The 14,057-nt window shown below is 39.3% G+C and overlaps 1 protein-coding gene across 3 annotated transcripts in view; it reads left to right on the top strand.

The window, feature by feature from the left end:
* The window catches only part of TERF2 (telomeric repeat binding factor 2), a 37,531-nt gene that overhangs the window by 13,589 nt on the left and 9,885 nt on the right, over positions 1–14,057 (top strand). For all 3 annotated transcript variants that reach the window (XM_029204978.1, XM_029204967.1, XM_029204986.1), the window contains exons 2-7: positions 588–1,169; positions 1,277–1,372; positions 2,001–2,131; positions 10,831–10,917; positions 11,963–12,109; positions 13,817–13,923. In XM_029204978.1, coding sequence (XP_029060811.1) covers positions 671–1,169; positions 1,277–1,372; positions 2,001–2,131; positions 10,831–10,917; positions 11,963–12,109; positions 13,817–13,923 — 1,067 coding nt within the window. In that variant the 5' untranslated portion in view covers positions 588–670. The remainder of the gene's footprint in view (positions 1–587; positions 1,170–1,276; positions 1,373–2,000; positions 2,132–10,830; positions 10,918–11,962; positions 12,110–13,816; positions 13,924–14,057) is intronic.

A 14,057-nucleotide genomic window follows, 5' to 3' on the forward strand; every position in this document is an offset into this window, starting at 1 on the left:
TTGGTTCATCCATATATTGGAATGCTATGTAGCTGCTAAAGATACTGTAGACAAAAAATTAATGACATGGAAAAATGCAAAATGAAGGTTATATAAAATATACATAGTATAATCTCAGTGTTGCGTGCGCACACGCGCACACACACACACACACACAAATAGGTATACAAGACATTGGAATGCTATAAACCTAAATGCCAACTTACCTTTTCATGTGGGATTATGGCTGATTTAAATGTTAACGTTTTGATTATTTTTTCTAATTGTTCTAAATGTTTTATTTTTGTAATTTAAAAACTATGTCTTAGAAAAAAGAATTTAAAAAAGAAAAAACAAAAATTTAAAAAGGGAAAAATTTTAAGAAAAAGAAAAACAATTTTTTTCTAATTATACGTCTTATATGCCTTAAGAGGTTCCTGCGGTGCCGGCCATATTCTATTTCTTGACCTCGGCTGGGTTAACACTGGCCTTTTGCTTTACTTGTTAAAATGTAAACTTGTTTAATAAAGTTTCCTCTCTGCATTTTACATTTCACGATTTTAAAAATGTTTAATAATTTATTTTATTTTTCAATATTTTATACACAGCCCAGCGTCTCTAGTATAGCGTTCCACAATTTCGGAGCAAACTTGACACCTCCTACCGCCGTTGGTTTACCCATCTGAGCAGCATGGACTTCAACTCCCAGCAAGCATTGCGGCCGGCACACCGGGAACTACGGGGTCCAAGAGGAAGGCTGGGAGCGACCGGTCCTTGCCCTCCCAGAAGCCCGCGGGCGGCTCGGAACGCCGTCCGTATCATGGCCGCGGGAGCCGGGACGGCTGGCTCCGCTTCCGGCCCGGGGGTTGTGCGTGACCCGGCGGCGTCACAGTCGAAGAAGCGTCCCGGCAGGGAGGGCGCGCAGCGATCGGACGCGATGGCGGGAGGAGGCGGGAGCAGCGACAGCAGCGGGAGGGCTGCAGGCAGGCGGGCGTCCCGCAGTGGCGGGCGGGCTCGGCGGGGGCGCCACGCACCGAGGCTGGGGGGCTCCGCGGAGCGGGGCGCGGGGGAGGCGCGGCTGGAGGAGGCAGTCAACCGCTGGGTGCTCAAGTTCTATTTCCACGAGGCGCTGCGGGCCTTTCGGGGTAGCCGGTACGGGGACTTCAGGCAGATCCGGGACATCATGCAGGGTGAGGGCCGGGCCTGGGGAAGGAGGCTGGGGCTCCTGGGAAGGTGATCTGTGGGGCCCGAGTGTAGCGGCTGGGGGTCGCCGAGCCAACAATGTCTTCTCTCCCAGCTTTGCTTGTCAGGCCCTTGGGGAAGGAGCATACCGTGTCTCGGCTGCTGCGGGTTATGCAGTGTCTGTCGCGCATTGAAGAAGGAGAAAATTTAGGTATGGCTATTTTTTATGTTCTTCTCTGGGCTTCACTTATTTAGGGTTACGTTGTTTTCAAACTTACATCCTAGACTGAAGGGTTCAGGGTTAAGGTGGGCTACTATGTTTCAATCACGGTGTTTATTCTCTGGCCTTAGTTTTCTCCACTTAGTATTCTCTTGGCTGCTTTTCTATGTTTTTTATTTCCTCCCACCTGTTTCTTGCTCGCCCCAACTTTGTTGCTATGTAAAGTGAATTATGTGAAGATGGCCATTTTTCCTCCATAGTAGAGTGTTTTTAAACTATGAGCACTTTTTTTTTCTTTTCCTAAATTGAACTTGACAGCCGTTTAGCAAAATGATCTTTAGTTTCTGGCCGTTTGTATCTGATCCTGCCATTTGAGATGCATGTGTTAAAAAATAACTTTTTACCTTTCTTGAAAATTAGTCACTTGAAATTCATGGATTTGAATTTGGACCCTTAACATGTTTGTAAGCCTGTAGCCAGTATGTAAGCAAATTAAATGCAAATCTTACTATATTTGCATGTTTCTTTTCTATATATATATACATATATATATATTTGAACATAATTCTTCTGCTCTTTAGAAAATAGGTTAAAGTGAAAATTGTGCTCTTTGTCCTAGACTGTTCCTTTGATATGGAGGCTGAGCTCACACCACTGGAATCAGCTATCAATGTGCTGGAGATGATTAAAACGGAATTTACACTGACAGAGGCAGTGGTCGAATCCAGTAGAAAACTGGTCAAGGAGGCTGTAAGGCTCTATTTAAAATTTTTTTTTCTTTTACCAAAGATCAGAGGTCTTTGAGGAATCTGCTTATCTTTTTTGTGTGGGGTGGAGGACAAACAGGGATGGAGAGAGAGCAAGTGAGCAGAGCACACTCAGAACACATAACTCACACACATAGATGTTATTTCATCAGGTGACCCCTTCCTAGCCCAGACTTGGAAAGAACTGTTAATGGCTCAGCTTTTGTGATTTTGGTGGTCTCCCTTGTGGCCCTGGCAGGAGGGGCCACAGTACACAGGAAGTGAGTTGGCATTGAAGAATGACATTTTGTAGGTTATTATTACCATTCAGAGCAGCATCGTGAAAGGGCTAAAAGTAAATGGGCTAGGATCTTGTCACCCTTGTTTATTATAGACCAAGGAGAATAGCTGGTGCCTTGGGAAATGTGGGACTGCTTTGAGCTCTTTCATGCAATTGCAGAAAGAGGCTTAGGGAACATTCCCCTTGAACAGACAGAATCAGAGGTGCTGAGATATCAGCCATTTTGAAAAACAGTAGTGGTAGAAGGCTGGCGCAGGCAGTGTTCTCGACAAGAAAAAAGCTTGTAGAGTGTCTAGGAATTTGGGACTGGAACTATGTCATGGCTCAGGTAGCTTCAAGTAGTGGAACTTATTTATATTTAAAACATTGAAGCAGCCATGGAAACCAGTCAGAAAAAGCTTTTTCTTCTCCAATAACCAAGGCTGGGGGTGTGGAAGCAGATGCAGAGGTGGGGACTGAAGGACAACAGCTCAGCATTGCCTTGGCGGTAAAAGTAAGGAAATTGGTAAGAAAAGATAACAGCACCTCGTAAAAGGATGGGATCTTGGGGGTGGGGGGGGGGAAGGGACAAAACCTTGTTTAGCAAAGACTTTCTGTCCCTTGGCTATGTGCTGGGTACTCAGACACCCTGTTTAAAAAAACAACAGTTAAAAAACTCTGTGTGGGGTGCAGATATTTTATTTATTCAGTTAAGGACCTTGGGCAGGAACTACTGTTGGTCTTACAAAGAATGCTTAGGAAATTCCAATTCCAAGGAGGAACGATTGCAAGAATAGACTTTTAGTATAGGTAAGTCAGGTTTGTGCTGGAGGTAAAATGCCAGAAAAGACATATTAGCAAGGGAGGAGAAATCCAGGGCTACTTGCAGAATAGCTAAGGATCTTTTGGATGGGAAGAAGTGGTACCAGTTCAGGGTACTTTATGTAACTACTGTTAAGTAGCCAGCTAATTCAGAAATGCAACTCCTTCAGAACACAAGGGGTATAGATCTGTCTTCTGGTAGAGTCTATGGGCTTTTATCTTTCAGTTGAATATTTATTATTTAAGTTCATAGATCTGTTTGGGGGCTTCATTAGGAAAAATCTATTAGCAAAATCCAAATTCCCTTAAAATAGTCAACCATTTTCTTATGTTGACTCCCTTCTGCTTTTTCATTTTCCACCAGGTACCAGATCTCTTGTTACTTACTATATTACTGTTGACTGCTGTGTAACAAATTAACCCCAAATTTAACAGCTTAAAACAATAAATATTATCATCAACCCCAAATTTAACAGCTTAAAACAATAAATATTATCTCTCAGTTTCCAAGAGTCAAGAAGCTGGTAGTGATTTAGCTGTGTTTCCTACTCGAGGTCTCTCATGAGATGATAGTCAAGCTGCCTGCCAGGGTTGCAGTTATCTCAAGACTCAACCAGGACTGATGGGTCTGCTTCCATGCTCCCTCACATGGATGTTAGCAGGACTCACTTCCTCGCTGGTTGTTGGCTGGAGACTTCAGCTCCTCGCCTCTCCGTAGGGCTACTTACAACGAGGTAGCTTGCTTCCCCTAGAGGATCCCAGAGAACAAGAGCCCCAGACAGAAAGCTGTAGTCTTTTATAAACTAATCTCAGAAGTGACATACCACTTCTGCCATATGCTCTTGGCCACACAGACCTGACCAGCTGGAATTTGTGGGTGGAATGGCACTATGCAGGAGGTGGGTATCATTGGGAGCCATCTTAGAGGCTGGCTACCATAGTTACCTTGATATCCAAGTTATTAAATGATACTGTATCACACGTCTCTTTGATTTATTTTTTTAATTTCTCATTTAGTCATAGAATTTGTTACCTTGGAATGCCTAGGCTCATTGAAGCTTTTTGATGCATTTTTAAGATCTCTAAAGTATCACAGCAATTTATCTTAAAGTTTATTAAATTTTTTAAAAAGCTTATCAAGTAAGTTGTTTATTAAGTTAGAGCTTCTCAATGTATGATCCAGGGATCTTTGCAGGTCTTCGGGACCCTTTCAGGGGTCAAAACTATCTTTACAATAATGCCAAAATGTTAGTTGAGGTTTTCAGTGCACTGACATTTACACTGATGATGCAAAAACAGTGATGGGTAAAAATTTCTGGTGCCTTAGCGTGACCGTGACCAAGGCAGTGGTAAATTGTACTGGTAGTCATTGTATTCTTCATTGCCACATGCTTGCAGTTTAAAAAATAAAAAACAGCCAGTTTTAATTAAGAATGTCTTTGATGAAGCAGTAAAAATTACTAATTTTATTAAGTCTTGAGCAGACGTTTTTCCAGTATTTAGTCTGACAATATAGGAAGTTTTTCTGTAGCATTTCTGCTGCATACAAAAACACGATGGTTTTCTTCTGGATAAGTACTTGTGTGATTGAGTTGCATGCTGCTGATCTAGCTGCTTTTGTAATGGAGTACCATTTTTACTTGAAATAACTGACAAACTTTGGTTATTCAGATGTGGTAATCTGGCAGTCACTTCAAGGAAAACAAGTGACAGTATTTGTTGGCAGAGGTAAAATTCAAGCTTTCAGGTGAAAATTAGAATTTTGGAAAACTTATATTCATGTGCTTGGTAGCTTCCCAATATTCAGACTTTTCTGATATGATTGATGGTGATATTAACAACTGTGATTTTAAAAAGATTTTTAATGAATGTATCAACATTTGGAAGATCATGACTCAGTAAACCAGTAATTTCCAAATGATCGATGAATTGTATTGCAAAATCATTCATGGGTAACAGATCCATTAAAAGTGCAAGACAGACTAACAGATTTTAATGTAATAACGATGAACAGTTCACTTGCCAAAGTTTGGTGTAGAGTCAAAGAAGAATGTCCACATTTTCTGAAAGAGCTATTAAAATACTACTCCCTTTTCCAACTTTATATCTGTGTGAGGCCAGATTTTTTAATATATTTCAACCAAAACAACATATCACAACAGAAGAAATGCAGAAGCAGATATGAGAATACCATCTTTCTTCTATTAAACCAGGTATTAAGGAGATTTGGAAAAATGTAAAACAATGCCACCCTTCTCATTAAACTTTTATTAAATAAGTAATTTTTCATAAAGATATGTTATTTATGTTAACCTGTAATGAGTTTGTTATTTTTTAATGAATTAATAAATATTTAAAATTTTTCTCAGTTTTATATTTCTAATACAGTGAATACAATGGATATAACCCACATAAACAAAAGCTCTTTGGGGTCCTCATTAACAGTTTACAGTATAAAGAAAGAATCCTGAGACCAAAAAGTTTGAGAATTGCTTCTGTAAGCTGATAATAATATTGAGACTACATTGGTTTTCTTTTCATAACTAAAAGAGAGATGCCTCAGATTTCTGTGAACAGGAGAGAGTAACATATATGGCATGTTCTTGGGAAGCATTTAGGTGTTGCTTTTGCTGTGTACCTTTGGTAATAGCACCTTGATTTTCTTTGAGGACCTTACCACATTTGAGGGGCTGGTGCATCAGACACAATGTCTTGAAACTTTAATTCTTGAAACAAAAAGCTTTGTAAAGGCTTTTTGAGCATCTGTGCTTCCCATAACAGCCTGGTTTCTTTGGCGAGTTTGCTTTTTTAGCCTTTCTTCACTTCTGTGAGTTTGGTTTTCTCTTCTTATGTCCTTTCTGGCCTTGCCTCTAACATAAACCTATCTCACCTATATTGAAAATCTGTGCTTGGAATTTCCCTTTTGTTTAAGTTAGCCAGAGACCATTGCTATTGCTTAGATGGTAAGAACCTTAACAGAAACATAAGAGAAGAAATTATACTTATTTCAAAAACTTTCAAGTTTTCAAAAAGCAAAGTTTGATCTCTTAAAAAACAAAAACAAATGAAAAAACTTCCCAGGAAATTAATGCATAGTTTTAAAAAAGCTCATAGTACAAACTTCGGAGGCAGACTTTCAATTAAGATTTTGAAAGCATTCACATTTCCTTTCTTGTTTCACAAATTAAACATAGTAGGAGAGCTGTGTTCCAGTTCTGGGAAAGATAGATAAGCATGTTCTTCTTTTATTTATTTATTTTTGGCCACACCACATGGCATGTGGGATCTTAGTTCCCTGACCAGGGATCAAAACTGTGCCCCCTGCAGTGGAAGCACAGAGTCTTAACCATTGGACCCAGGGAAGCCCTTCTTCTGTCTTTCTTAATGCAAGTATAAATCCCGGACAGAATGAATGGAGAACTCAGAAATGTAAAGGGTAGTAAGCTAATGGAGAAGACCAGAATATGAAGGTCCACCAAACTGGTGATGAGTAGATTACCATTTTTTACCTTTCCAGTATCACCAGGCCTGGACTTTGAAGGATCCTGAAACCTGGAAGTGCACCCCAGGTGTGAACAGAAAGAACTCCAAGAGAGGCTCTCTCTGGTCTGAAGAGCAGGAAAGGGGATCTGCTAAGGATCAGAGAGGGTGGAAGAAATCTCGTTTTTTGTTTTTGTTTTTTTTCTTTTTTCCCTTCTCTATCCTAGCACCCAGGCATTACTACACTGGTAGCAGCAGTGACCCAGTGATGACAGTGGCAGGAGGGCAGGCACCTAAACCTAAAGGAAGAGAACCCTTTCTCTTTAGCAGTGGAGTTGTGACTCTCAGAACTTGAAGTGGATTCCATTCCTTTTTTTTTTTACTGTCTATCCTGATGCTTAGTCCTGGATGCAGATGCAGTTAGTGTGTGGCAGAATAGGGAAACTAAAGCCCCAGGAATGCAAGGCTGGTTCAGTATTTGAAAATCAGTGAATGTAATTTACCCTGTTGGTCCAAAGGAAAAACCATATGGTCATATCAATTGAAGCAAAAAAACGTTTGACAAGATTCAACATTAGTTCATGGTAAAAACACTCAGCACACCAGGAATAGAAGGGAACTTCCTCAACCTGATAAAAGGCATCTACAAAAAAAACTACAGGTAACATAGTTAATGGTGAAGAATGGAATGCTTTGACCTTAAGATCCAAAATAAGGCAAAGGTGTCCGTTCTCACCACTTCCACTCTACATCATACCAGAAGACCTAGCCAGTGCAGTAAGTCAAGAAAAAGAAATAAAAGGCAACAGATTGGAAAACAAGGAATAAAATTGTCCCTTTTTCCAGATGACATGGCTATCCATACAGAAAATTCCATGGAATATACCAAAAAAGCTATAATAAGTAAGTTTAGCCAGACTGCAGGATACAAGATCAACACATAAAATCAATCATATTTTCATATGCTAGCAGTGAAATGAAATGAAAATGAAAATCTGCAATGAAATTACCAAAACAGTTATTTACAATAGCTCCAAAAAAGAAAAGGAAAATATGTATAAGTCTAACAAAACATGTGTAGGATCTGTATTTGGAAAACAACAAAATGCTGATGAAGAAATCACAACCTATTAAATGGAAAGACATACCCTGTTCATGGATTGGAAGACCTAATATAGTTAAGATGTCAGTTCTCTCCAATTAATCTATGGATTTAATGTAATTCTAATCACAGTCTCAGCAGGATTTTCTGTAGATACTGATTCTAAAAGACATATGGTAAGGTTAAAAAAAAGACTAAAATAACGAAAACAATTTTGTAAAAGAAGAATGAAGCTGGAGGACTCACTACCCAATTTTAAGAATTACTATAAAGCTACAGTACTCATGACTGTAGATATATAGATTCGTGGAACAGAAGAGAGAGTCCAGAAATAGACCCACACAAATATGACTGATCAATTTTTAACAAAAAATATGAAGGCATTTCAATGGAAAAAGATATTCAACGGAAAAAGGATAGTCTTCAACAACTGGAATTAAAACAATTGGATGTCCCTATGCAAAAAATAAATGAACTTTGACCTAAAACTCATACCAAAATTGATTCAGAGTGGATCATAATCTGAATGTAAAATGTAAAGCTATAAAACTTTTAGAAGAAAACTTGAAAAAAAAAACTTCATGTCCTGGACTTAGGCAAAAAAGTTTTTAGATATGACACTAAAAGCAAGATCTGCAAGAGCATAAAGTGGACTTCATCAAAATTAAAACTTTTGTTCTGAGAAAAACACTGTTCAGAGAATGAACTCTCAAAATGAACAAGAAAACAAACACCACTATTTTTAAAAAACAACCAAAGAGAATACACAGCAAATAAGCACATGAAAAGATGCTCATCATTTAGTCAATAGGGAAATACAAATTAAAACCACAGAGAATACTGGGACATACCTATGACAGTGGCTAAACTTTAAAAACTACTAACACTAACAAGTGCTAGTGTGAATGTGGAGCAACTGGAACCCTCATACAATGCTGATGGGGTGCAGAATGGTATAGCCATTCAAGAAAACGGTTTGGCCATTTCTTATAAACATGCATTTTCCAAATGACCCAGCAGTCCCACCCCTGGGTATTTACCTTAGAGAAATGAAGTTATGGTCATACCAAAACCTGTACATAAATGTTTTAACACCTCTATTCATAATCGCCAGAATTGCAGACCACCCAACTGTTTTTCCAGTGGGTGAATGGATAAACAAACTGGTACATCCATACAACAGAACACTGCTTCATCAATAAGATAGCAGGAACTACTGATAATGCAACAATACAGATAGATCTCCAGGACATTATACTGAGGGAAAGAAGCTAGACTCAAGGCTACGTCCTTTAAAAATTAAGCTGTGTGATTTCATATATACTGTATGATTCCATTTATATGACATTCTGAAGAGATGAAACAGTGAAAAGATCAGGGGTTAGGGATGGGGAGGAGGTGACTACAGAGTGCAGCACAAGGGAGGTTTATTTGATCCATGGTTTTTGGTATCATTGTGGTGGTTACAGAAGTTGATACACGTGTTAGAACAGTATGCCAAAAAAGTTAATTTTACTTTATGCAAGTTAAATAACATTTTAAAACATAATAGGACCTGGGACTTCCCTGGCGGTCCAGTGGTTAAGACTGCCTTCCAATGCGGGAAGTGTGGGTTCGATCCCTGGATGGGGACCTAAGATTCCAGTGCCTCGTGGCCAAAGAACCAAAACATAAAACAGAAGCAATATAGTAGCAAATTCAATAAAGACTTTAAAAATGGTCCACATCAAAAAAAATCTTAAAAAAAAAAACAATGTAGTAGGACCTAAACGATTTATAAAAAGTAAAACCTTTGTATGCTTCAAGAAAATAAGTATAGTCTTAGTATAGTTTTTCTGCTGAAAATGATGTAAAAGTGAATATGATGATCTGATTAAAATGAAAAGACTTATTTACTTTGTTCCCTCCCTGGCACTAGGAACTTAGTGTTGTGCCTGCTCTTCAGAAGCGTTTGACACCAGTTTCCTTTGCCCTGTATGGCTGTGTTCAGCATGTGGAGGACAGAAGCACCAGAGAGTTGTACTTTCTGAATTCCCTTGCTAGTCCTCCTTCTCTTGGTCTGTATGTTTCTCCTTAAATTCTTCCCTGTGAAGACTGAAAATATCTATGGACCAGTTTTTCTTCCCTTTTTCGTGTGTGAGATATGTTTCTTTGAGACTGGATTTAAGGTAGCTACTTTATCCTGTTAGATAACTCCAGGTGGTCCCAATTTTTCCTTGCTTTTCTAATTTTTAAAAAAAGTGCACATGTGTTTTTTAAATATCCTTCTTAATTTTCAATCACTGTTATTTGCCCTCTACATATGTTCTCTTGGGGGGTCTTGACCAAAGGATTCTCCTTTTTCTCTGTGGCTGATGAGACCTTCTCATCCTACCTGAAACTTTGTCCTTTCTTTGCTGCTTGTGGCTGAGCTGGGTTTGTTTGTCTCAGCAATTCCCTGCACACTTTAACTGGAGTTGGCCCGCTGGGGTTTACGGTATGAGAGGCTGTGCTGGTTCTAGTGAACTGGCCTCAGGCCTTTCCTGAATGGAACTAGCAGAACTCTGTGGTCAGCAAATTATTCCCCCCCCCCCCCCCCCCCCCCCCCGCCACAGTATCTCCTCCTCTCATTCCCCCCATTATATCAAAGCTTTTGCATCCAAAATGAACAAAACGAGTTGTTCTGGGGACCTGGGATGACTCCTGTCCATTTTGCCTTTCCTTAGGAAGCCCTATTGAGATTGGGTAAATGTCTGTAATCCAGGAGATCAGATTTTGCTTTATCAGCTATATTTTTTTTAATCCAATGTAATGTTGAAAATCTACTACCTTACACACTGAAAGAGCGTACGGTTGTTCATACGCTTGAATAATAATTGTTAGTTTTTAAATACAGGAATTTGATAGAATGTGAAAAATTTCTTGGGTATGTAAGACTCAGTTTTACTTTTTAGTTGAGCTTATTTTGATATTTGATATTCTAATTATACCTTTCATTATTACAACAGTTTTTTAAAAAGTCTTTTTCCCCCTTTTGTAGGCAGTCATTATTTGTATCAAAAACAAAGAATTTGAAAAGGCTTCAAAAATTTTGAAAAAACATATGTCCAAGGACCCCACAACTCAGGTAAATTTGATATATTTTTGCTCCCGTGACCTAAATCCAGCTCATTGCCTTTTGTGGGGAAACAGGGAAAGGGTTCTCTGTCAGGAATGTTATCTAAATATTCGCCTTTAAATATTCAGCACCTTGAGCATGTTGCCTTTTATCCCGGATAACTTACTGTTAGAATGGCATTTCAAAAATTTGTTTGAAAATTTTACATAAATCATTTACTTGCCCATTACTGTCAGGTTTCTGACAGAACTTTAGTGATCAGCACTGGTATTAACACTTCTGACTTTACATAAACGTTGATCCTGCAGACTTGAGAATCTGCCTTGGTGAGGACTTATCTTCTATTTTCTGGTGTCAAAAGCTCTGTTGGTACCCTGCTCTTATTTTTTTTCCTTTATAAATATAAATTTTCAGTTTTTGAAGAGGTAATACATATATGTAATACAACATTCGAAAGGTACAACAAAAGAGCTTAGTGAAAATTCTCTCATGTCTGACTCAGCCATCTCGTTCCTCTCCTTAGAGGCAACCAATGTTTTTTTCTTTTATTCTTAACAGAGATATTCTGTGCATATGCAAGCAAATAAGTATGCATGTGTGTATATATACAGACATACACATATATCCATTTTTCCTGTTCTTCCCATATACATATGTGAGCATATTCTACACACTAATTTGAGCATTTTGCAAATTGCTTGTTTCCCTTAATATATCTTGGAGATCTTTTTATATTAGTACATAGGGAACTTTTCATCCTTTTTGGTTTTCTTTTTTTGGAAGTTTAAAAATCTTTATGTAAAAGTATAAAGGTACTTTAGATCTTAAGTTCTTCATCCTTTTTTTTTTTTATAGCTACATAGTAACCTACTGTGGCTGATCAGTAATTTTTTGACTTGTTCTACATTGTGGTAGGCTTCCCTTCTTATATGTGTACCAGTGATATTCATTGACAGCATTGTGAACGTTCTGATAGCTTTGTTTTAACTCATCATCATTGAATTTTTACTGGAGTTTTTCTTTCTCACATTGCAAAAATTGGTCCTTTGTGTAGAAGCTGAGAAATGATCTCCTGAACATTATCCGTGAAAAGAACTTGGCCCACCCTGTTATCCAGAACTTTTCCTACGAAACCTTCCAGCAGAAGATGCTGCGCTTCCTGGAGAGTCACCTGGATGATGCAGAGCCCTACCTCCTCACGGTGGGGCTTGGCCTTCTCTTCTCCTAACTGTGATGTAGCCTGGAGGATGTGTAGGCAGTTAGAAAAGGACAGCTCTTTTTTAAAGTGAAAAGAGTAAATGTGTGGAAAAAACTGAATTATATGTGCTATCTTTCTTAATTAAATGCCTTAAATATTCAGAAGCAGAGATCCTGGCAGAGGCAAATGCAACATTCCTAGTTTCCCTCACCTCCCATTTTTACTTCCTCTATGTGGCACTCATCTGTGTGGTTAAAGTAGGAGAACATTCAATTACAACTGATGGTGGTTCCCAAAGGAGATGAAATCTGAGTTAAATTTGGGAGAGGAAGAGTGGTTTGATAGATGTGGTATGATGGGGTTGTTGACAGGAAGGAGGCATAACTGGAGAAAAGTGTGACTAGAGTATGATTAGCAAGAGAGGCCAAATGAAGACATACTTTAACTGGATCAGAGGGATAAGCACAAAGAATGGATGCAGTGAGGCTCAAGACAGCACAGGGAAGAATTAGAACCTAGTCTGTCATAGAAGGTGGACCATGAACTGAGTGAGAGGGTTTTTGTTTGTTTGTTTTTTTGTGTGGTACGCGGGCCTCTCACTGTTGTGGCCTCTCCCGTTGCGGAGCACAGGCTCTGGACACATAGGCTCAGCGGCCATGGCTCATGGACCTAGCCACTCCATGGCATGTGAGATCTTCCCGGACCGGGGCACGAACCCGTGTCCCCTGCATCGGCAGGCGGACTCTCAACCACTGCGCCACCAGGGAAGCCCGAGAGGGTTTTTTTTAAAACAAGGATTTTGAGAGTGTTCAAAGTATCCTAGTTCCTAACAGCAGATCTGCAAGGCCCATATCAGGATAGTGTCAGTGATCCTAGCAATCATTTGGCAATTCTCAAAGTTATTTGTAAAGCAGATAGTTTGGAATGTTCAAGGAGCAAGGGTCAGGACACTTGAGCCTGGCCTAGGAACCCTTCCTTCATATTCAGGTAACTGGAAAATAACCTGTCACTCTTTCTGTTGAGGACAGAATTCTCAGCTCTTAAGATACCACTCCTTACAGACATGCAATCTAAAATGGAATGATACTGGACTGACTGGAAATGTGTAGAAGTTCAGTCTGAGGGTAACAGAGGAGCAGCTGGAGTTAGAGCAAGATTGGCCTACTGAGGGCTTCATGTGGTACAAGTAAGGATTTTCAAAGAGTTGTTAATAGGCAAAACATTTGTGGCAACAGTCATGAAAAATTCTATACACAAACTAAAAGACATTAATGTAGACATCAGTCATCCCTAAGCTTCAAAAAAAAAAGATTTGACTTTTGCATATGACCCCAAAGGTCTATTAGGTATTCAGAAACTAAATTAGGGATGAGATTGGAAAGATAGAAGAGGAGATACAAAGTAAAATCATTTAAGTATTTGTTGTCCAAAATAACCTTTCAGAATTCTTGGAATATCAAGATGCTTTTAGCACCACTCAGGTTGAGTTCTCCTTTAGTATAGAAAACTGTGAGCCACTTTTTGAGGGAAGGGAGGAAGAAATTTGAGATAATTCTTGTAAGTTCGATCCCTTTTTATGTCCTCCTCTAGTCTATGCCTAAATTGGGTTTGTAAGTGAGCATGCTTGCATATTGAGTATGTTCATGGTGAAAGAAGCAGTTAATGAAATTCTGTGACTTCCTCTTCCTGACGACATCTTTCCTTTCCCAGATGGCCAAAAAGGCTTTGAAATCTGAGTCTTCCACCTCAACCACAGTGAAGGAAGATAAACAGCCACCACCAGAGCCTGTTGAAAAGCCACTCAGAGAACCTGCCAGGTGAGAGAGATGCCCTTCTGTGATGTTGGCTGAAACACTGGGGTGATGTGTGGGAAGCATAGTCGTCGTCTTCGAGCAGGATCAGTGGTTTGACCTCTTAACATGTTACTGGGTTACTCGTGGAAGGCACTGTG

This window comes from Monodon monoceros, unplaced genomic scaffold, assembly GCF_005190385.1.
Source record: "Monodon monoceros isolate NGI ecotype Baffin Bay Population unplaced genomic scaffold, NGI_Narwhal_1 Super_Scaffold_10, whole genome shotgun sequence".
In the NCBI taxonomy this organism is placed as follows: domain Eukaryota; kingdom Metazoa; phylum Chordata; class Mammalia; order Artiodactyla; family Monodontidae; genus Monodon; species Monodon monoceros.